Source organism: Periplaneta americana, chromosome 1, assembly GCF_040183065.1.
Source record: "Periplaneta americana isolate PAMFEO1 chromosome 1, P.americana_PAMFEO1_priV1, whole genome shotgun sequence".
NCBI lineage: Eukaryota > Metazoa > Arthropoda > Insecta > Blattodea > Blattidae > Periplaneta > Periplaneta americana.
Window position 1 is genome coordinate 211058685 of NC_091117.1, and position 25674 is coordinate 211084358.

Genomic DNA, 25674 nt, shown 5'->3' on the forward strand with positions numbered 1-25674 from the left:
GTAAATCACTGTAAAATAGACGCTTTATAATATGCTATAGAAGTGGGCCTAAGCTTCATCCAGCTTTACCGAATATTCGTTGTTATGATAAAAACATAAACATGAGAACATTAGTAGAATTTTTATTTTTAAAAGAGCGTTTCGTACTATTAGGCCTATAAGAGAATATGAATACAAAATTATTGATAAGATTTTTATTTCCTTTCATGAGTACCAACTTCATGGTACGATAATTTTTATTCCTTTGACGAGTACCAACTTCATGATGCGATTGAAACAAACATTTTTAACCATACCTGCCAATAATGTGCAGAGAGTTCTAAGTCTCTATAAAATGGGAAAGAAAATGTTGCGAAAATATAATGACCGCGCGCAACTGATGAGTACTCACTAGAGATGAACAAAACTAACTGTCGCTCTCGCTCGCTGTGTTCGTTGTATTTGTCTTTCGAGTCTCGGCTCGTCATTCTCGTGTGCTTCGAGTCTCGCTCGTCATTCTCGAAATAGTATTTGGTCGGCGTGGAAAGATTTCGTAACTTTGAATATCATACATCATTGAAATAAATAACATTATAAATGTTTAAATGAGACAAAAAGACAAAACAGAACAGTATCTTAGTTATCAAAATGTTCTGGTTCTATTATATGATATTACCTATGGTTATGTAAATAGAAAAAAAGAACAATTCCCAAATAAATTTGCATTTCTAAGAAACATAAAACATGACTTTAATATCTTTTTACTTGAGATTGCACACGTGATCTTAAAAATATGAAAAGAAAATTCCTAGCCTTTTAATAAGGACCTAGTAATTAAATAAAGAGTGGGGAACGGATTATTATACACTGAAAGGTAGAGATGATGTTTCAAATAGGCTACTTGATTGTTTATGCATATATAATAGTTGTGTATGTATGTATTTATTCACACTGCAATGGGTATATACCTGGTGGCAGTGGTAACTAATTATACTCAATAATGACAATAATAAACTCATTAATTAAAAATACAATTAATAACAATACTAATAATTAATACTAACAATAATTAATAATAATAATAATAATAATAACAGCGAACATCCTAAATTAAATAAAGCACGATCACTTAAAATAATATTTAAAGTAAATCTAATTTGTATCTTAAACCTAAGTTCGAACTAAAACCCATGAGTATGATATGTTCATATCTGCACAAGTCCACACCTGTGGAGTAACGGTCAGCGCGTCTGGCTGCGAAACCAGGCGGCCCGGGTTCGAATCCCGGTCGGGGGAAGTTACCTGGTTGAGGTTTTTTCCGGGGCTTTCCCTCAACCCAATATGAGTAAATGTTGGGTAACTTTCGGTGTTGGACCCCGGACTCATTTCACCGGCATTATCACTTCATTTCATTTAGACGTTAATAACCTAGATGTTGATACAGCGTCGTAAAATAACCCAATAAAATAAAAATAAATATCTGCACAAGTATCTTTCAACACTACACTCATTTCGCTGTCAACTCACTCACTGCACTGGAACTACGACACATTTCACTGATTCTATCCTGATTTCACTAACACTTCAAAAACATTTCACTGTTCAAATACTTTGCACTGCCACTATAAACTATAAAGCTTCACTGACAGGAACACGTTTCACTTATACAACACACTTCACTGACACAACATAATTATTCACTGATACAACACTTCAATAACAAAATAACATTTACACCCTTTAAATACTGTGTATAATTACCGTCTATTAGTAAAGTCCTTAACCCTATTTTTAAATACATTTTTGGTTGTTGGTAAGCCTTTAGCAAGTCTGCAGGTAAAGCATTCCAGTCCCTGATAGTACGATTGAGAAAAGAAAACTTTCCTCGTATATAGTTGCTAAAGTAGATAAAAGTTCAGTCAGGTATAAACAACTGAAGGCTGCTTGACTTCGGGAGATGATACTCGGAAGTCTTTACGTCAAGGACGCGACGTAATACAACATTGTCGTGCGGGTTTTCGGCTTTGCGGGCGCTGTTAGTCTCGCTTTCTCGATCGTTGTTCATCTCTAGTACTCACTAGTAACCACCGCGCGCAACTGATGCACAAAATTCAGATAAAAATTTTCCGTGCGCGCAACTGATGAACTCCCGTCGTGGCTTCTAAGTGATGTTTCTCTGCGCAGGCGTCAGCTGCTACTGCTGTCCAGCATCGTGAGCATGGTGAGCGTCTTCGTGCTGGGCCTCTACTTCCTGCTGAAGGAGCAGTTGCAGAGGGATGTGAGCTCCATCAGCTGGCTGCCCCTCGCGAGCCTCATGGTGTTCATATGCGTGTACTGCCTGGGTTTGGGCTCCCTGCCCTGGATCGTCATGTCCGAGGTGCTGCCGCCCAGCATAAAGGGCCCTGCAGGTGCCGTCGTGGCCACGGTCTGCTGGATGACGTCCTTCCTGCTCACCAACACCTTCCAGATGTTCGTCAGTCAGGCGGGTCTCTTCGCCGTGTTCTGGTTCTTCGCAGCGGCTTGCGCTCTTTCAAGTACTTTTATTTTCTTCGCAGTTCCTGAAACAAAGGGGATATCCTTGCAGGAAATTCAGACAAAAATGTCAAAAAACCAAACAAAATGTGAAAGTGACCGGACCGATATGACTTCTTTAGAGAGCATTGAGCTTCCGAATAATCCTAACAATGAGAACATCAAGATTCCATGACATCACCTATAACTGCCTTCATAATGCAAGACATGAAGTGGAACATTCTGACAATTGTGTTGAACGAACAGTATCCAAAAGTGACCTAACCGGATTGTGTATACAGAGAATCATTAATTCTTATAATCAATGTATGAACAGTGGCGGCTCGTGCCTTTCTTGGATGGGTGTTCACAAAAAAATAAATATTGGTAATGAACACACTGATATACAGACGTGGACAAATTATTATACTAAAACGTTTTCTTTGAAACATAATATAATTCGTCATATCAACTATCAGTATAATTCACAGAGTCTCTATTGTTGTAAATATGATTGTTTACACCTTCTGGTATATTTTTCCAATGGTTAAGTATATTTTTTCTGACTATGTTGGTACTAGGTACTGGTTTTTTAATTATATACTGCAGAAGATATTCTTCCATGGCCTGCAAGAAGACCGGACATGAACGAAATTGAAAATCTGTGATCTATACTGAAGAAGAAAGTGAACAAAAAGAGGCTTACAACAAAACATGGACTCATTTAAGCACTGTCTGGTATCTGGCTAAATGATGCTGATATTCAAAGACAGTGTCAAACTTTGGTTTCCAGCATCCCTGACAAAATCAACGTGTTAATAAAGAATAAGGGAATGTTCACAAAATATAAGTAACCTCCAGACTCAAGTTTCTATTCATTACATCTGTGCAAAATACATTTTTGTTCATTATTTCTGCTGATAAGTACAGCTTTGTTGCACATATAATTAATTTAGTCTAATAATTTGTCCACGTCTGTATTCTCGTGTAGCTGAGTCACACGTCAGAGATAAACCAGTTCTAATATGCATGTACCAAATCTACGCATATAAACCAAAATTAAAACCATTAAACAAGAGTAGAGTAAAATTAATTCATAGGACTCACCTTCACTGCTGTTGTTGAAGATCTAGATTTATTTGTAGAGAAACTCCATGCGCCTAGTTTTGAGAGATGCAAACTTATTAATAACTCTAATGTTGTTAACAAGTTCCCCCCCCCCACTGCCAACATAGCCAATGTACTTAATCGGTCTTCTTTCATTGTGTTACGGAGGAATATTTTAATCCTCTTTTAATTTAACACAATCACAATTTTACACACGTCCGTCTCCAAACTTCAAATGTTACTGTTTCAACTTTCAATACGTTACGCACCAATGCAGCTAGTGTTTTCCTTACTTTGCTGAACAAAAGGCAACAGAATCAGCCCCCGTGCGTAACGGTATTCTGAAAAGAAAGAGTAAAGAGAGAAAACGAGGAAAGAGGGAGAAAGGAACAGGATGTCAGACCCAAGAGAGATGAAGCATCTCTCTTTATGATGATAATAATAATAATAATAATGATTTATTTTAATAATAATAATGATTTATTTTAGCTGGCAGAGTTAAGGCCGTAAGGCCTTCTCTTCCACTCAACCAGCAAAAAATATATATACATATGCATGAACTTACAAAGAATTCAACAATTTGATTTAGATGAGAGTTACATGTATACAAGAGTTATTTACGAATTAAACAACAAAATACTATGAACTATTAATTAAACACTGAAATAAACTGTGTAGCAGAATTAAACTAAAATACATAGAATGTTAATATATTTCGAATAATAATAGATAATAGAAAGAGATTATTACGAGACAATTTTGAAAATACAGCACCATCAGGATGATGTCTAAAGAAAAAAGTAACAGTGTAGTCAGTGATAGTTTAAATCAGTATGATTGGAGTGAAATGCTAAGAAGGTTATCTTTTAAGTTGTTCTTAAAGGTGTTAGTTTGTCTTGCAGCCCCTAATACTTTGTGACAAGGAATTCCATTGACGCGAGGTGGATATTGTAAAAGATGAGGAATAACAAGATGTTCTATGAAGAGGTATACATAGCGTGCCACAGACAAGTGATCTGGTATTTACGTCGTGGTTAGAGTATAGATAAGAGAAACGAGACGAAAGGTAATTTGGTGTTGAGGTGTGCAGAATTCGAAAGAGTAAAGACAAAGAGTGTAAAGTTCTGCGTTCTTTAAGTCGGAGCCACGAGAGACTTGCGAAGGACGGTGATATGTGATCATATGGTCGGATGTTGCACACGTATCTGACGCACATACTCTGAGCTCGCTGTAACTTGACTGACAGTTCAGAACTTCTGTCTTTCTCTGTCATTAGCACGTTAAGACCTGTGCGAGCCAAAGCTATTGTAACAATTGTAACAAACCAGAAAATATTCTCGTCCACACCTGTGGAGTAACGGTCAGCGCGTCTGGCTGCGAAACCAGGTGGCCCGGGTTCGAATCCCGGTCGGGGCAAGTTACCTGGTTGAGGTTTTTTCCGGGGTTTTCCCTCAATCCAATACGAGCAAATGCTGGGTAACTTTCGGTGCTGGACCCTGGACTCATTTCACCGGCATTATCACCTTCATATCATTCAGACGCTAAATAACCTAGATGTTGATACAGCGTCGTAAAATAACCCAATAAAATAAATAAAAAAAGAAAATATTCTCTCCTCAGGCTATTCACCCTGCTAGAGAAAAATTGTGCGAGCTACTGTCAACCTGTCCAATGGAGATTTAAAGACACACGACACACGAACGAGACATTCTTTCGAGACGTCATTGCACATTGGAAAGTAATAGATATAATAATATTAATACAGTAATACGTACGATTATTGTTGGTTTTTAATGTGTTCACGTGCTCCTGTGCTCATTTGGAGGAACCGCCGCTGTGTATGAATGAATATTATACAGGTATTTATATATCCATGATAAGGACTTCAGGACATCAATACCATCATTTTTTTCATGCAACTACAGGGTGATCCGTTTGGGTATGGATGAAATAAAAACACCGTAAAACATTTACTACTGAACTTTATTTGTTGAAACTTTGTGCATACAACACTGAAAGATGAGAGATTCCTCAGAGCTCAATATGACCCCCATTGCGCATCCTGCACAACTCATAACGGTGATGCAATTCAGCCCATGTCCACTGTAACATAAGACGGGTGATTTATTGAAAAGCTTGAGTAATTTTTGCTCTCAGATCATCAGTGTTCCTGGGTTTCTGTGAATAGACAATGTCTTTAACAAAACCCCACATCGAGAAGTCAGGAGGGGTTAGATCTGGGGAGTTTGGGGGCCAAGCCAAAAGGTAGCTGCTTCTCATACTGGGTTTCGCTTGCGACCTCCTGCATGTTTTTAAAACACAGAAACTGTTTCTACAAATGTTCGATACCACAACATTATGGAATCGTATTTAGGTACATTACGCACACCATACTCACGTCGAAATTCCTTTGAACTCTTTTAACACTCTCAGACACAACGAAGTAAAGGTTTTGACAGTGCATCAAAGTCATTCATTGCAATTTTTCTACAAAATATTCTATTTCGACGAAGAATTTCAAGAAGTACAACTAAAAAAATGTTCTTCAAGAAGTAAAACCAAAACCGAGACTCCAGAATTGCCACAAGTTTATAATGAAAAAATAGGTATAAGTGAGAGGAAAAAGGCAGATTTACTAGATATGATTAAATCGAATCACATTCCAAGCTTCTATAAAGAATTCTTTGAATCTCTGAAAGTGTAGAGAGGTGTGTGAACTGTATTGAAAGTGTTGTGCTGTAGTTCATGTTTACTGGGCAATTTTTTTCTAAAATAATTTTGTGTAAAGAATTTCAGATTATGTATAATGCTTTCTCAATCTGGATTGTTGCTATTATATTATTTTTTCTAACATAATTCATAGTCATGTATTTAAAAATAGTCTTTAAATTATACGGTTAATTATAAAGTATAATTTTCATAAAAAGTTATTACGTTCGTTTGTCAATACAACATCTTTGTTAAAATTTAAATTTATTAATGAATGTCACAGAGCATCCTTATAATATTATTGTGTAATGACATGCCAATAAATTATTCCATTGCATTACTTTATCGAAAAATTACTTTTCTACAAGCAAAATAATTGTGCAGTTATAATTAATTCATTAACTAGCGGACTTACTCGTGTTAAATATGTAAGTTTGTGCGGCTTACAGCTGTTTCAGTGCTTCACGAACCATCCTCAGAGCCTACTAGATCTCGGCGTCATCTCGAACTTCTCTGCCTGTTATGTGGGTGTGTTTGATTGTTGAAAGGTGTTGAGGTGTGGAGTCAAATAGTGTGTGTGTACTGAAATTGATCTGTGTGTTGAGAATTTGATCGGGGTGTGTTTTAGTGTGCTTGTATATTTCGTATTGTTCTAGTGTGTTGAGTTTTCGGTTCTTGGGTTGTATGTGTAGGATTTCCATGTCCGCATTTATGTTAGTGTATGTATGGTTAGCATTGGTTATGTGATCGGCGTATGTAGTTGTATTGAGTCCTCTGGTTATTGCTTTAATGTGTTCTTTGTAGCGTGTTTGGAATGATCTGCCTGTCTGTCCTATGTGCAGTTATTGTACAATTACAATAATTGTACAATTATTGTACGTCAGGTAAATATTCTCACTGTCATAACTAAAAACAGACATATATTTATTAGAAAAAGAACGACACAACTTAAAATATTTGTTTAAATTATTGAAATTAATGAATAATTATGGTACTATACGCTACAACACTAGAAATATAATACATGTGCAAAATTGCATTCCGTTTGGAAAAAGCATGTGCCTGCAATTTGATTTTTAAGAATATGAAAATTTTAAAATGCTTCTCCTGTAAAATTAACGCTTTTTTAAGTTGTGTCACTCTTATCGCAAATGAGCGATATTAATAGAGAGTTTTTCCCCATTTGTTTTTCTGACTTGATCCACGAAAAAATAGAACAGAATTCAGTAGCAACAGTGACACCAAAGCGAGCCTGGTATTTGAATTTCAAAGGCAGTTGTCCTCTTATAGCATTTATTTGTGGTATGAAATTAAGGGCCATGCATATTCTATAGTACCTTCATACGTTTGGATTGCAGGATTCTCCCATTTATGTTTACAGGCTCCATGATGTCTGACATTCTTTGACACTATTCGATAGGAAATTCCAAAGTCGAGGAATAGTTACAGCGAAAGAAGAAGTGTCAGTAACTTGAATGTTCAAATTTAAATGTTTATACATATGTATACCTACGTTTTTTTTAAGTGATTCACTGAACGGAATGTGGATGCCGTTTGCTTTAATGGAATGAGGATTTGGCATGATAATAGCGTTTAACAAACGTGACTACTGTCTGTGATTTTTCTGAATTTAGTTTAAATTGACATTTTCGTGTCCATGTGTCGAGGTCATCACTTTATTTCAGTTATTCCGTCATTTATTTTGTCAGTGTGGTAGTTATGTATACTTGAAGGTTGTCTGTATAGAGACGGTGTCGGCAGTGTTTTAAAGATTTTCGCATGTCTTATATAGATGGAAAATAATAGCGGCCCAAGCATTGACCCTTGTAGAACCCTCTCCCTCACGACCCTCCAAGAGGAAGAAAGATTTACAGCTACCGTACGTCGTTGACGGTCATTAAAGAGGTAAACCATTGCACAACGTGTTCTTCTAGGTATAGGCTCCTCAGTCTACAGCAGGGACGGGAAACAGCCACTCTCAAAGGCCGATGCCTCCCGTATTTGCTACCATGTTGGTTGCTGTTCACATGCACCTAGTTCAAATTGGAAAATCAAATCATCTGCTGTGTCATCTGTTACCAACACTCATGACCAAAAAGAAACTAAACCGTGAGTGGAAAATAACTAAAGTCCTCAATTAAGAATAGTAAATGTCGTAATAATGTAATTAAACCATAAGTGTAAAATGGCTGAAGTCCGATATTTAATTGCTGTTTCTGGAAACTAAGGAATATAGAAAAAAAAACAGATTTAGTAGGAAAACAACGAACATGGCGACGTGGTTTCAGCGGTGATACTATATAATCATCTTTGGTTCCATCCTGCAAGCCAACATGCAAAATTGCAAGCAACCTAATCTCGAAATCCAGCAAGCTAGCCACCAAAGCACCTCCAGAGCGCATTATCACAGTCTATTTTATAGTATATAGTAGACTGTGGCATTATTTCCAGCGGGCAAGCACGCAGAACAGTCATAAGCGCTTAAAGTCCGGTTCCCAATGTGCTTGTTTCTGTGATGGATTGCAAGCTGGCAGCGCAGTCTCCTGGCCTAGTTGCCTCATAAGTGATGCCTTCTTGGTATCACTTGTGAGGTTCAGACCTGTCTTTGGACAGTTTACTAAAAAAGAAAAGAAAACACTGTATACATAGTTTAAATAATACATCTTTCAAAGTTCTCGTCATTCGCGTACAGCTTTAGGGAGTTTAGGTGCATCTATATGGTTCAACTTTTCTTTCAACTTACGCAATCAAGCGATGAATGCAAGATTGATATTTAATGTTAATTAACAGATTAGGCTACGTAGTGAAGTTGATGTTCAAAACGACGCACTATGTAGAGACAAAATCTTCATGCAACTTAATTGCACATGCGTTTTAAGCTTGATACTTCCAATATTCTTTCCAGATTGCATGCGTATGTGCATGGAAAATTGATTGCTTGGCAGGTGGGTATGTGGTACTGTCGACAGCGCTGTCCACATAGAGTGTAGGTATGTAAACAGAGCCTTGAGAATCGGAATTATATTAGTTTCTTTGGTAGCGGAGATGCTTTCCATAGGTGTTAAGTTTCTACTCAGTGAACAAAATATGAATAAATAAATTCTAAACGCACACTCAGCAACGAGTCATCCCGCTTTTCCAAAATGGCGGAAGGTCAGGAAGCTTCGAAGAAAATTAATCTTACTGTAAAAACGCCGAAAGAGAAACAAACTGTTGAAGTTGAAGAAAATGCATCAATTAAAGATGTATGTATAAGTATCTCTGTATGTTATCTGACACTTAACATTTACACTGTAATTTTGTGACACCGCAAGTTGATGACGAAGCCACTTTTATAGTTCATGGTAAAAGGAAGTATTTTTAATTAATTAATGTTATATTACAGTGTTGAACAAGTTACGGATTTGTAATTTTTAACATGGAGATGAAAATTAATGAAGTGGCATTAGAAGTGGTTTCCGTCTCATTTACTATCTATAAATTAGGTTTTGATCTTTCATGCACAACTGTGGAAGAAACATAACCTTATGACAGACTTACGGAAGGTTACATCTTGACATTACAGTTAAATTATTATACCTGCGTTAATGTGATTTATAACGTGTGTAGTTTTCCATTTACCTCAAATATAACGTGTGACATCTACAATTCAGGTTAATAAAATTTGTTTACAAGTAATTACTCACTGGTAAATAGTAGCAATAGTCTGGATAGTTCTACGTCTTGTTTAAAAATCTGGGGAAAGCTTTAGTGTTCGGTTTCCTCATTGCCAACAATTTATCTTAAAAGTTTAGAAGAATAGATTTGTCTGTTTTTGTTTAATGGACATTATCGCGCTGACGAAAAGAGACTTTTCAGTGAGTCTTCTGTCGAGAATCAGTGACAGGTTAGATTTGGTTTATTTATCCGTGTTTTTGGTTTGTCTTGCTTATAGGCCTACGCTTTTTGTAAACAGGTACACAGATAGATTTACCCTAGATCGATGAAAAGTTCAATGCTTTCCCACGTAGTGCAAAATCATGCTGTTGTCACTGGCTTACGCAATCATTGCGTGTGAAAATGTTAGAGAAAATCATCGGTCGGGTATGTAAGAAGCGAAGGTATATGAGGCAGATTGGGTTGGTTTAGTGTCTCTTGTGGTGTGCTACAATTTTGGTGTTATTTTGAATTATGTAAGTAGATTTTTTTTTTCTCCCATGTGTGGTGCGTAACGGAATCGAAGTTTTACCGAAAAAGCATTTGAAAGTTAGCTTTTAATACATTATTCCTAAACATCATCCGCAAAATCTCAATTTCTGTTGCTGCTACCGGTTCCGCTATAGTCACTAGTAATGCGCTTTCTACATCTCGTAAAATAACACAGAAACAACAGACGGATAAACTCCAGAACATGGATTGCACCCTTTCCCTATTACTTCAAAATTCCAACCTTGTGCACACAAAATAAATTATTGGCACTAAAAAAGTGTCTTTAAGTAAATATAATGATGCGCATTCGACAAACGCAGACAAATCTGCTCTTTTTAGTATTTTAAGACATAATTTGGTAGGTGCAATATCCATGTTCTAAAATTTTCCCCATAGTTCCTTTAAGTTTTGGATTTACCACTTTGAATTTAACACTCTTGTGCGTTTGTAGTACATTAAACTGGTTATAGTAACGAAAATTTCATATAAAGAACAATAGATTAATATTTTACAGGTCTTGCAGTATATCTCTACTGGTACAGACCGATCATTTAGTCCTGACAGCTCAGCAACGCGAAAGAGGGGAAGTAATAGGAGGAGTGGGGAGAGTTCCGGAGTAGAGATAAGGGCGAGCGGTCGGTAAAGGAATGCAGTGCAGCTTAATTGTACTGGAAACATACTGCTCTACCGCACGCATGACATCCGATTGCTCCGAAGGCAAGCGAGTGAATAACCCAAACACCCCTTGGCGTAACTAAATGGACTTGCCTAGCCCAGGCACACATCTCCGGCGACTGTCAAGACTAAATAATCGTACTGTACATGACTGTTATTTCAAGCGCTTATCTTGGTTGTGGGTGTCCTATACCAAAAAAATTGGAATTAATCCGTGAAGTTCAGCAGATTTTATAGAATTTTCAGTGTCTCTTTTAATCCTCCTAATTTCAACCACAATGTCACTACATGTACGTTCACTTTCTTCACTCATAGTTCTTTCTACCGTAGATATTAGATATAGAATGAAGAAAATATGAAATAGATGGTAAGTTACATAGAGGAATAAAGAAAAAGAGAAATGAAGGGAAGGGAAAGGAGGAAAAAATGTAAAAGAGAGAAGGAATATGTTTTTCACACATCTGTCGTGATTTATGACGTCACTTATGTCGTAATTATTTCTTAGTGGGTTATTTTACGACGCTTTATCAACATCTTTGGTTATTTAGCGTCTGAATGAGATGAAGGTGATAATGCCTGTGAAATAAGTCCGGGGTCCAGCACCAAAAGCTATCCAGCATTTACTCATATTGGGTCGAGGGAAAACCCTGCAAAAAACCTCAACCAGATAACTTGCCTCGACTGGGAATCGAACTCGGGCCACCTGGTTTCGCGGCCAGACGCGCTGACCATTACTCCACAGGTGTGGACGTAATTATTTCCCCATCAGAATTCACTACTACTGTTTCTCAGCATTTCATTCTCGTTTCGTCATTAATAATGTAATTTATGTAACCTAGTTAGTAGGTAATACACTGTTATTGCTGTTGTCGCCAATTCTCTGAGGGAGGTATAGAGTGAGAAGAATGTGGTGTGGTGAAAATGAACTGCAATACTAGTACTTACTAAATTTATAATATTGTCATATTTTGCGGACAACCTTAATAGCGTATGCCTGAGATTTGGAATGTAAAATGTATTTTATTACAAGGGGGATCCAGGAAATAACGACCGTTCGCGCATACCCGCCGCGCAGCTGACTCCCCTTCCTTGTTCGAAGGTCAACTGGCTTCCTTAACATGTGTTCTCATAATGTTGTGAGTACTGGTTGCAACAAGTCGCCATTGTGCATTTTGTGTTACTTCAAAATGAACGACGTGATTGATAATCCCGCCGACTGTGAGGTGAGGAGTGTGATTCGATTTTTGAATGCCCGACATTTGAAACCGGCAATTGAAAGAAGTTTATGGTGATACTGTAATGAATGAAAGAAATGTGAGAAAATGGTGCGAAATGTTCAACAATGGGCGAACAAATGTCCACGATGAAACTCGACCCGGACGCCCATCACTCATCACAGAAGACCTGAAGACTAAAGTGAACGACAGAATCTTGCAAGACAGGCGCACATCACTCGACGAATTGCATATTGCCTTTCCTGACATTTCTCGTTCTTTGATTGGTGAAATTGTGTCGCAACATCTTGGCTACCACAAAATCTGTGCACGATGGGTTCCACGGCAACTCAGTGACCAACACAAACCTCAGAGAATGGCCTCAGTATTGACATTGTTGATGCGATATCACACAGATGGAGACGCCTTTCTTGATCAAATTGTGACTGGTGATGAGACCTGGGTGTCTCACAACACCCCAGAGACCAAGCGCCAATCACGTCAGTGGCATCATCCCTCATCACCCAAGAAACCGAGAAAATTCAAACAGACTCTCTCAACAAAAAGTCATGGCTACTGTCTTTTGGGATCACAAAGGTGTTCTTTTGCTGGATTTCATGCCAAAAGGCACTACAATCAATGCAAATCGTTATTGTGAGACTTCACGAAAACTACGGCGAGCCATCCAAAACAAGAGGCGAGGAATGCTTTCTAGAAGAGTTGTGCTTCTTCACGACAACGCCTGCCCGCACACTGCTGCTTCAACTCGAGAATTGCTGGATCAATTCGGTTGGGAAATCTTTGATCATCTGCCCTATAGTCCAGACCTTGCTCCTAGCGATTTTCACCTTTTCACTAAGCTGAAAGACTTTCTGGGTGGTACACGTTTTGGAAGTGATGAAGAGTTGAAGAAGACAGTGAACACCTGGCTTAATGAACTGGCGGCAGAGGAATATAACACGGGAATTCTAAAGCTAGTGAACAGATACGACAAATGTTTAAATGTAGGTGGTGATTATGTAGAGAAGTAAAGGAAGCTTCAGTTATGTAACAGACTTTGTTTTTTCAAATAAATATATATTTTTTAATTATTACAACAAAACGGTCGTTATTTCCTGGATCCCCCTTGTAGATTGTAGGGACAACTGGATAATATGCACAGTAGAGCTACTCTGACTGCTAGTCACCACTAGTACTGAATGTGTGAAACAAAAGACAATCGAAATGATGGTAGTAAAATTCGCGACTGTATTCTTAAATTTATTCCATTAGTCAAGTCCAAGGTTTACGGATTATAACAGCGGTGTTTGAATACACTGAAAGAAAACGCAAATGTAGTAAGATCTTATAATAGGTTATCACAACGAAACAAAGGAGGAAAAAAAGTTGTGGTTCAGGGAATATCATTGAAATGAACATTCACCAAAGCGTTAACTATGTAATTATGACCGCGTTGCAATTTTATTTTTGGTCTAGAGAAAATACCTCGTCATATAACATTTTTGTATTATGTATGAGTAAGCTTAATATGTAAATGAAACAGTTTATGTTTAAAGTTACAAATTATTTATTAAGTACAATATGATATAATTTAAATTAGTAGTACATGAAAAATGAAATGAAATCTTATGTTTTGTCACATGCGGCTTGCGACAGTAACAGTTTGGCTGTGAGATGATATCTTTGCATGGCTGGACTTGGTTAATAAAAATATAAACTAACCAAACCTAACCTTTGTATATGCAAGATGTGTAACTGGAGAAAGAAGAAAATAAGGAAAAGAACAGTATCTAATGCTAATGAAAATATTGATAAGGAACAAAATAATTCTAATGATAATATATTTCATAATACTTTTAAAGAACAGCATAATCCTAACGAAAGTATATTTCAAAATATTAATAAGTCGTATCACTGTTTGTGTGTCTGATTTAGACTAATTTATATCTGTTCATTAAACTCTACTCAACCTTGTCGCTAACAGTGGTGCTATCTATCATTAATGTTCAGAAAGAAGAATGTATAGAGAGAGAGAAAAATAAATTTCTCCTCCTAATGATGCCTCAGACCAATGTCATGCCCTTATGTTGGTAACAATGTGTATTTAGTTCTATTTGGTCGTGATTGTAACGACATGGTTGAAAGCTATTTCTCCAGTTTAGCAAGTTTAATTTTTATTTTCAGAATTTTTTTGTTGCTTTGGATTTTATTATGTCATAAATCATTTTAATGAATTCGTATCTTAGGACTTTTTTTGCCAGGTTAAACATTACAATTTTTTTATGGTTTTTTTTGTTTTTCATTTTAAAAGCCTCTATATTGCAAGCTAAGACTTAATAAATATGCATTTTGGGATGTAGTCTGTGTTTGATAGCAGTCAAAGTTATGAGATTGTAAGCTACTCTTTTCTTCTCATTAATTATATTAATAGTATGTTATATGCATTGATTAATTGAAGGTTATTTTCAAATAGCTAGGGAGTATGTTATAAGAAGCACCCAAACATTAATATAAAAAGGTACTAATTACAGTGACCTTTACCTTGAGAGAATGTAAAGAAAGGTATAATTTTGCAAATTTTTTGCTAGCCTCGAGTGTAAAAAAACTTCGACCTTTAAAACTATAAACTACTAAAATGCTGCTATTTAAAATGTCACTGCATATTGCTTATTTGGCAGTTGTTAGAACTGCTTTCTAAGCAAACAATTTAACAGGCAGCTTCCAAGACGTTAAGTCCATTGAAATCATGGCCGTATGAGTTATGTCCTCTAATATTTTTGTCCACTTTCATTTATGTCCACATTTTATGTGCGTCCATTTTTTTTGGGTCCATGACTGTTATGTCCACTTTTATTTAAGTCCACTTTCATTTATGTCCACATTTTATGTGCGTCCATTTTTTTGGGTCCATGACTTTTATGTCCACTTTTATTTAAGTCAATTCCTTTTGTACCACTGGAAGATATTCAGGCTGTTTTTGATAGCCTTATAGATAATATTGAGCCTGATATAATGGATTTAGCATTGTACATGGAAAGAACTTACATCCGAGGAATACCTGCTCGAGGAAGAAGAAGAGCAATGCCACCTAGATTCGCACCTCAAATATGGAACACTTATAATCAAGTTCTGGCAGGACAACATCGAACAACTAACGTAGTCGAGGGCTGGCACAACCGCTTTCAGAAACACATCGTCACACATCACGCGTCGGTCTGGAAATTCATGGAATTTATCAAGAAAAACCAAAGGAATAATGATTTTATAATAATCCAGCTATTGCTTGGCGGGCATTTGAATGTGTGACACCCTATTAAAATATCGTACCTACAAAATTTAAGTCGAGTAGAAGAGATTTTTCGGAATTACAACCACTACAACGGAGAAGGACACATCAGAACTTACCTCAAAGCTACTAGTTATCATCTGAAGCTGTATGAAGATGAACAGGCAGAAGAGATTGAGTAGGGAATTGAAGTAAATTTGTAGATGGACATAATGCATTGTACAATCATGTAGTGGACATAAAAATGTGGACATAAAATTTGTGCAATTGGACTAAAATAAAGTAGATATATACTTCATGGGACATATATTTATGGACATAGTATAATGGACTTTTATGTAATTGACATAATAAAATGGACATTATAAAAAGGACCTAACGTCTGTGTTTCAACAGGCAACCTATTCTTCCCACCGGTAACAAATGATATATAAGTGCCATAATCATAACTACTTACAGGATTTAGTGAAGAACTGTTTCCAGAACATGGCAAGAATGATAGTAGTAGGAAGAAGAATAAAGTACGTAAGATTTGCTTATAACATGGCGTTAGCAGAAGAGAAAATGATACTAAGGGATATGCTACTTGAGCTGAAGAGTGGGTGAAAAAAGAAGGATGCTGAAATTGATTAGGAAGAGAAAAAGAAATTGGTTGGGTCACTGGCTGAGAAGGAACTGCATACTGAAGGATGCACTGGAAGGAATGGTGAACGGGAAGATGATATTATATGATAGATGAAATGAAGATATAGGGATCATATGCAGAGACTAAGAGGAAGGCAGAAAATAGGAAAGATTGGAGAATGCTGGGTTTGCAGTGAAAACTATGAACTGAACTAGAAGTCTGATGTGAAATATGCTCTTGCTTAGGTGCTCTGCATTTCATCTCAAGTGAGCTTAAATGCGACAAGCTCATGTCAGTAGATTTACTGGCATGTAAAAGAACTCCTGGGGGACAAAATTCCATCACACTGGTGATGCTGATATAACCTCAGCAGTTGCAAGCGTCATTAAATAAACCATAATTTAAATTTTAAATTTTCTTTCTCCATTTAAAAATAATAGTCTTTATTAAACACACATACTGCATTATATACACCGATGCCAAGATAACTGGCACCATCATGTCAACCATATGCCTGGAACAAGAATCCCTTGATCAGTCTTGAATTACAGACCAGCAGGAAAAAGATCATTAGGATGCTCTGCGAAGAAATGGAAGGAAAATTTTGTAGACCGTAACAGTTCTTTTTAGGACTATTACTTGTGAGAAGATGGTGATGATTAAACACAAATGTACTATACAACTTTCAGCCATTTTTTATTTGTTCTGGATGCCTGCCTCAGGACCTTGCAGATGAAGGTGATTGTGAAGTATGGTGAAATAATGATGATAGTGTGAGGGGAAGGGGAAAACCCTGAGTAAAAACCCTCGCATCCATTTTGTCCATCACAAATTCCCTCGTGGCTTAGATAAGGATCAAGAGGAGTAGAATGGAAGAGAGGGGGCAATCGTATCTATTCCCTGTTAATCGCTGTTAATTCTATGGCACTGCCACGATGAGCACTAACATCGCCTCCTACCAACTTTCCGTCGCTGATTTTTTACTCTTGGAAATGGAGAATGAACTTGCGTGCTCTTGGTTTAAGTTGTTAGTCCTGGAACAATTTAATGCAGCCAGGGCTCTCGTATTTCAAGAACTGAAGAAGAAGACATATTGAATTTCTTGCCTAAGTGAGAGAAGGATGGCCGCACGGATTACTCTTGATGAGGATGGAACCTGAGTTGTCACGATGGAAGGTAGAGATGGTAACCACTTCACCACAGGCGAGGCATTTCTCTATTTAATGCCAACGTATTTCTGAAGACTATAATATTTCGAGTGTCTAGAACAGTAATTCCCAAACTTTTTGAGTTGCAGATCATTTTAGCAGAGTTCACCATGGATCACTGTCATTACCCTTGTAGAGGCACATGTATGCATTTTTGTCTGTTTTTACCTAACTACATTTTTTAAGTTGATAGTTGATATTTTTTTGTATTGCAGAAATAATAAAAAAGATAAAATAAAAAAATAGTATCTAATATCTAACATAATATTTAGACATATGTATTGACTGTTGATGCTTCCAAAAGTACTGAAGGTTTCGACGTTTTTATTTTTTATTAATCACTCTATAGGTGTTTATAAAAGTTGCAACAGGCACGTGTTTTGTCTTCAAAACTGAAGATACGAAAAATTATACAGGGACATTATTTTATTTTTACTAACATTTTTAATATCAACTTGCCTATACCTCTGGATCAATGCCGTTTACTACCCCCTTCCACGACTGGAGTTCGATGATACTGGCGTAATATACAAACAAATCACTTTACTAGGTATAGGAGGGAAGAAAAGTATTTCATCCATTTATGTAAACTAGAAAATATTGTGCATTTGAGTTTGATCATTTTCTCTAGGTTTTTGTTTAATCAAAATACAGTACAGTATTAACAATGAGTGTTTTTACTCACGAATTGAGGTGTCCATGTGGACGTATTCATTATGCAGTGTATATTATACTGTCTACAGCACATTAGCGTACAATATAGAGAATGAAGTTAAATTGAAAAATAATCATAATATGGATATTTAAACACATTTTTTAAAATGGTGGCCGTTCATTTCGATACAGGCTTCAGTTCTAATGTGCATATTATCGCACTATAGACTATTGTATCTAATCCCAATTACCAGGTTCGTACTTCGTATCAGTAACTCATGTTGAAATAATTCTGTACCTACTCTATAAAAGAGTACCTTACGTACTGTAAATTCAGTCTTCACTTCTGCCCGATCCAAAAAGATAAAATTACTCAGACATACCATCTACAGTCCGACCAAGTGGTTACGTCGTAGGGTCATAGAAAGGGAGGAAATCACGTGAAAGTTAATTACTTAATGAGGCCCTTTAATTTAAGTTATTTTAAACAGTTGTATAGTATTACTTAGACGTCCAATTCCTAACAGAAATTAATGTTCTCAGAAAAGTGCTAAGACAGCCCAGCCACTAGCTGGCGAATAAAAGCTTGTGGGGGAACCCGGGATACGACGTAGGCAAATGGACGACAGTACCTGTGCGAAAATGATTCAATATTGAAAGCTCTTTTGTCACTGGAAAACGTGAACATATTTTTGGAACGTACTGTTTACTACAACCGTAAGGCTACTATGACTGTATATGCGGTCTTGTATCTGTGTGGAGAACGGTTGAACTTCATTAGTAGAAGGGGTGGGAGTGAAGTACATTCAGAAAGTCAGGTACAATAAAAATTGACGTAAAAATAAAATGATGTCCCTGTATTAATATAATTGTTTACAATAAAAGAAAGACTTACATTCAAAACCACTCATAAATAAATAACAGTGCACTGTTAACTGATTCATTTTGACTCTTGACTGAAGATGTGGAGAAACGCTAAGTCTATATAAAATAGGAACTTTCCAGATAATTCTGGAAAGGTGTCGAAGGTGCAGCAGATTCCTCACAAAGACAGGGTTAGTGTTGTACTGTTGCTTTGCTGCGTGCAGTATGTGCCTTGCCGATGTTATCATTGTGTACTGGATTCAAAAAGATGTGGGTAGGCAGAACTGAGTGAAGTAATGCGTGTCATGCACTTCAGTTTATATGAGGGAGATCCAGGAAATAACGACCATTTTGTTGTAATAATTAAAAAAATATATATTTATTTGAAAAAACAAAGTCTGTTACATAAATGAAGCTTCCTTTACTTCTCTACATAATCACCCCCTACATTTAAACATTTGTCGTATCTGTTCACTAGCTTTAGAATTCCCGTGTTATACTCCTCTGCCGCCAGTTCATTAAGCCAGGTGTTCACTGTCTTCTTCAACTCTTCATCACTTCCAAAACGCGTACCACCCAGAAAGTCTTTCAGCTTAGTGAAAAGGTGAAAATCGCTAGGAGCAAGGTCTGGACTATAGGGCGGATGATCAAAGATTTCCCAACTGAATTGATCCAGCAATTCTCGAGTTGAAGCAGCAGTGTGCGGGCGGGCGTTGTCGTGAAGAAGCACAACTCCTCTCGAAAGCATTCCTTGCCTCTTGTTTTGGATGGCTCGCCGTAGTTTTCGTAAAGTCTCACAATAACGATTTGCATTGATCGTAGTGCCTTTTGGCATGAAATCCAGCAAAAGAACACCTTTGCGATCCCAAAAGACAGTAGCCATGACTTTTTTGTGTTGAGAGAGTCTGTTTGAATTTTCTCGGTTTCTTGGGTGATGAGGGATGATGCCACTGACGTGATTGGCGCTTGGTCTCTGGGATGTTGTGAGACACCCAGGTCTCATCACCAGTCACAATTTGATCAAGAAAGGCGTCTCCATCTGTGTGATATCGCATCAAGAATGTCAATGCTGAGGCCATTCTCTGAGTTTTGTGTTGGTCTCTCAGTTGCCGTGGAACCCATCGTGCACAGATTTTGTGGTAGCCAAGATGTTGCAACACATTTTCACCAAGCAAAGAACGAGAAATGTCAGGAAAGGCAATATGCAATTCGTCGAGTGATGTGCGCCTGTCTTGCAAGATTCTGTCGTTCACTTTAGTCTTCAGGTCTTCTGTGATGAGTGATGGGCGTCCCGGTCGAGTTTCATCGTGGATATTTGTTCGCCCATTGTTGAACATTTCGCACCATTTTCTCACATTTCTTTCATTCATTACAGTATCACCATACACTTCTTTCAATTGCCGGTAAATTTCTGCAGGTTTCAAATGTCGGGCATTCAAAAATCGAATCACACTCCTCACCTCACAGTCGGCGGGATTATCAATCACGTCGTTCATTTTGAAGTAACACAAAATGCACAATGGCGACTTGTTGCAACCAGTACTCACAACATTATGAGAACACATGTTAAGGAAGGCAGTTGACCTTCAAACAAGGAAGGGGAGTCAGCTGAGCGGCGGGTATGCATGAACGGTCGTTATTTCCTGGATCCCCCTCGTAATACATGCTGTTTACACTGCTTCACAGCACGCTGCAGGACCTAATAATTTCTATCTGTGCACGATTCCTGGCCATACAGATTCACAATTTGGAGATATTGTCTCATTTATTTTATGAGACATTCCATGTCAAATCAACACAGGCCACAACTCGACCCTCTTGAGTAGTCATGAAACTGCGCAGATTTCAAGATTTTATAATCTTATTCAATTTTTGTAAGTATCAAAATTCTCTGCTGAAACTTTTTTAAAATAAATATTGGATTTATTTTTTTTTTTTAATGAAAGATTTTTGCCTTCTTAACGATTAAAATTTAAATATCTCACTTTGTAATTGAGCCGCAAGACTTAAAGATGTACATTTTGAAGCTTGTGAAACAGACAAAGATATTGCATAACGTTGTAATGACCTTGACTACATAGATCATGTGTTAATTTAACATTGAATTTTTCAAACATGGTGCACTTTTAAAATTATGAAAAAAAAAAAAAAATCCACATTAATATTCCATACTTGCTTAAAAATCCCAGAAAAGTCCAGGCTAGAAATCTACATATTTTGCAAGTAAATATTTTCTTGCTACATATAGTAACCAGCTCTACTAGTTAACAGCATTATATAGATTTTTTCCAGCATTGAAAAACATTAAATTATCTTAAAATATCATTATTAGGGCTAGGATTTTGATGAAATTGCATCTTTTTTCTAATAAGCCAGAAACATAGCCGCTTTAGTATTTATATGTTATGTGATAAACTGAGTATTTTAAGACATATTTGTTAGGGCATTTTTTTTTTGCATTTTTTGCCAGTTTCAACTCATAAGAGCATCTTCTGTGTTATTCGGACATTTTTTAGGCATTTTCATTTAATTTTGGCCACAAATCCCCATTATTAATATACGATAATGTTTATTTCCTTTGATATTTTGTCTACATATTTTGTCCATTAATACCCTTTATTTTTTACTTGGTTATTTAACGACGCTCTATCAACTACGAGGTTATTTAGCGTCGCTGGAGTTGGTGATAGTGATATGATATTTGGCGAGATCAGGCCGAGGATTCGCCATAGATTACCTGACATTTGCCTTACAGTTGGGAAAAATCTCGGAAAAAACCCAACCAGATAATCAGCCTCAGCGGGAATCGAACCTGCGCCCGAGCGCAACTCCGGATCGGCAGGAAAGCGCCTTAATTGACCGAGTTGCGCCGGTGGCTAATACCCATTATTTTGTATAATATTTTAATCGTTTTTCTACAGAAATATTGCCCTTTTAACGTAATACACCCCGTGTAATGGATCAGTCCAACCATCCCTTCAATATAGACTCCTCTATACTTGCTAATTCCGTATAAGAGTGGCCTTGTGGTGGGTTACATGGAAACAACATCAGGTAAAATAATTAAGTAAAGTGTACCACTTAGAAAAAATTATGTAAAATTAAATAAACTTAAATGTTGGTACTAGAATTTAATTTAATTACTAGTCTAAATATTAAGTAGCACTTTTCCTACTAAGCCAATTTTAGAATGTAAGATCAATTTTTAGGGCATTTTTAAGGGCATTTTTTTAAGATTTTTTGGTCATAAATGCATTGTTTTTAGGACATTTTTTTTATTATTTATAGGTCATCAAAATCCTAGCCCTAATCATTATACAATGCTGATAATTCTACAGAGGTCCTGTTTTTAGAATTAATCGGCAGCACTTATTGCTTCATGACTCAGCTGTTATTCTAATGTTTGAGTTGAGAGAGTTCATCATTTTTTTATTTTTCAAGTTCAGAATGGTTATTATTCTATGATAATTAATTAGAAAACCGAGAACCAAGTTCAGATTACATAAATTCTTTATTTTAAATGTGGCCTTAAGCAAGCAGCCAAGTGTGGAGGTTGATTTGTGCAAGTAAGAGGGAAGTAGCTTATCGAAGACATTGACCTGTGTAAATAAGTAATCGAAACCAGAGTGAAATGGAGGATATTGAAATTAAACAAGATTTAGTAGCAATGAAGATCATAGCAGAGATGAGGAAGAAGATGGAAGAAATTCAACACGAAAATGAAAGTTTGAAAAGCAAATGGGAGCACTTAGAAGAAGAGAAGCGGAGAAAGAACTTGATATTTTTTGGAGTAGAGGAAAAGGAGAAGGAACATACGTTGTACTCTAGTCACGGACTTTGATTCGTGAAACCAAAACACATGGCAAGCATGTTCCGCACCAGTAAAATGCTGACATTTTACTCACTGACCTTTCCAGCGACAACAAAATGAAACTTCAACGTGCTCATAATTTGTGTGTACGTTTTGTAAGCAATGTTCGTAAATATGATCATATTACTCCATCCCTGGAAACAATAGGTTGGCTTAAACTAGATAAGAAAAGAAATTTACATTCACTTCTCCTTCTCTTCGAAATCTTGAACTCTTCCATTCCTTCGTACCTGTCGTCTCGCTTCACTTACCTTTCTTCCCACCACAATCTGAACACACGCTCTCGCCATGAAACAATACCATCCCATCACACTTCCTCATACTCATCCTCTTTCACAATAGCCCTGCCAAGTCTCTGGAATTCGTTACCTGCTAGCATCAGGGACTGTCGAAATAAAATTGAATTCAAACTCAAACTTACTAGGCACTTGGTCAGTAATTGAGACTCGTTCAGACATGTTTTCTTGTAAATAGTTCTCTCAATATATGGTAATTTCATCACTATAGAATTTTGTTATTCTAGGTTTAATTTGTAATTCAGTAAATACAAAAATATTCTTTGTTCTTAACTTCTATGATAAATTGTCTACCTTTCATTAATCAGGTAATCTTGTCGTACTTTAATTTTTATTGTAATTGTAAATTTCATATTAATTGTATTTTTATTCTTCATATTATAGTTGTAATCCCCTGGTAGAGGGGCAGAGAAGGCCTGATGGCCTTATCTCTACCAGGTTAAATAAATAAATACTACTAAATAAGTACTACTAAAAGTAGTTATTTTGTACTGCAACTGATGTAGTGCTATTGGTGTCTGAATTTCGTACTACGACACTACATGAGTTAAACTTGATGTATTGTCCTTTAAAATGACACCTGAATCGATTCTGTAAGATATGTGGATAAATTTCTATAAACTTCTAAAGTTGTGAAGTCCTTTTTGAAATATGCACCGGTATGTTCTCTTGTATATATCCATTGCATATAGTGTTGCACATCCCTGGCCTGTGGCATTCGACTAGCCCATTCATTTGGTATGTTCTTGTCTGATCTGCTACAAGACACTGAGGTCTAAAGCTTGTGCTTGCATCAGTTGGCTTGGCTCTAGATCATCATTTCGGTGACTGATGGATTGGTCAGGGATATCCAGTCATTTGGCCTGCATGGTGCCCAACTTTAATTCCTTACTTAGACTTTTGGTTTTGGGGACATTTTGGTGTATTCGAGGCCAATCAGTGACTTGGAGTGGAGACATGTCAGTGGATTATGAAATCCTGTTATACTAAAAGCCAGGTTATGAACCGACTAAACCGGAAGCAATGTTCTGTTGCTCTCTTTCGGAGCTCTGTTGCCACATAGTGGCGCGAGATTCAAAGCATGTTCAGCATTTGTCACCGATATGTTTAAAATAAGTGTTGTAGCTGTGTTTTCAATTTTTAATATAATAAAGAAGTATATAAAGAATTCAAACATTTTAGTTAAACGAACGATTCAATAATAATAATAATAATAATAATAATAATAATAAAATGGTGTTAACTAAATATATCAAGACATAGGCCTACTGTATTATAATAATTTTTATTTTATTTTGAGTTGTCACTGTAAATCGAATTTACTGTTTAGTAAATTTTATACATCAATAATAATAATAATAATAATTTAATGGATAGGATTTTAATTTTATATTTATAATGGTTGAATCATGTACGAGTATATTAAATTATTATTATTATTAACACTACTACTACCAGTATTATTAATTCACATAATATATCCTTTAAAATGACACCTGAATCGATTCTGTAAGATATGTGGATAAATTTCTATAAACTTCTAAAGTTGTGAAGTCCTTTTTGAAATATGCACCGGTATGTTCTCTTGTATATATCCATTGCATATAGTGTTGCACATCCCTGGCCTGTGGCATTCGACATTAATGACGTATCAAAGAACTTACAGTATTGCCGATATCACCTCTATGCTGACGACCTACAACTTTACATACATTCCAGACCCAATACGATCAATGAATCGATTGACAAGTTAAATTGTGACCTAGCCACTGTCTCCACTTGGGCGGCCAATTTCAGACTCGCACTTAATCCAAGTAAGACTCAAGCCATAATTATTGGACATAAGCGTGTAGTTAACTCCCTTAATAACAGTAATCTTTCAGTTGTTACCCTTAACAACACGCTAATCCCTTATTCATCTGTCGTAAAAAATCTTGGCTTCTTTTTTGATAATAATCTAAGTTGGAATTTTCAAGTTAAAGAAACGATAAAGAAAATCTGTTCCTCCTTTCACTCTTTGAGTCGCTTGAGAAACTTCTTGCCCCAGCAACTAAAACTTACCCTAGTACAAACCCTAGTAATGCCGCACTTCGATTATTGTGACGTTTTGTTAAGTGATCTAAGTTCTGAACTGTCAGTCAAGTTACAGCGAGCTCAGAATATGTGCATCAGATACATGTGCAACATCCGACGATATGATCACATATCACCGTCCTTCGCAAGTCTCTCGTGGCTCCAACTTAAAGAACGCAGAACTTTACACTCTTTGTCTTTACTCTTTCGAATTCTGCACACCTCAACACCAAATTACCTTTCGTCTCGTTTCTCTTATCTATACTCTAACCACGACGTAAATACCAGATCACTTATCTGTGGCACGCTAAATATACCTCTTCATAGAACATCTTGTTATTCCTCATCTTTTACAATATCCACCTCGCGTCAATGGAATTCCTTGTCACAAAGTATTAGGGGCTGCAAGACAAC

The 25674-nt window shown here is 36.6% G+C and overlaps 2 protein-coding genes across 3 annotated transcripts in view; both read left to right on the plus strand.

The window, feature by feature from the left end:
- The window catches only part of LOC138707537 (facilitated trehalose transporter Tret1-like), a 33652-nt gene extending 28231 nt beyond the window's left edge, over positions 1-5421 (plus strand). For both annotated transcript variants that reach the window (XM_069837084.1, XM_069837092.1), the window contains one exon: positions 2164-5421. In XM_069837084.1, coding sequence (XP_069693185.1) covers positions 2164-2686 — 523 coding nt within the window. In that variant the 3' untranslated portion in view covers positions 2687-5421. The remainder of the gene's footprint in view (positions 1-2163) is intronic.
- A 3981-nt stretch (positions 5422-9402) lies between these two features.
- The window catches only part of Ubqn (ubiquilin), a 41947-nt gene continuing 25675 nt past the window's right edge, over positions 9403-25674 (plus strand). The window contains exon 1 of the mRNA XM_069837105.1: positions 9403-9551. Coding sequence (XP_069693206.1) covers positions 9450-9551 — 102 coding nt within the window. The 5' untranslated portion in view covers positions 9403-9449. The remainder of the gene's footprint in view (positions 9552-25674) is intronic.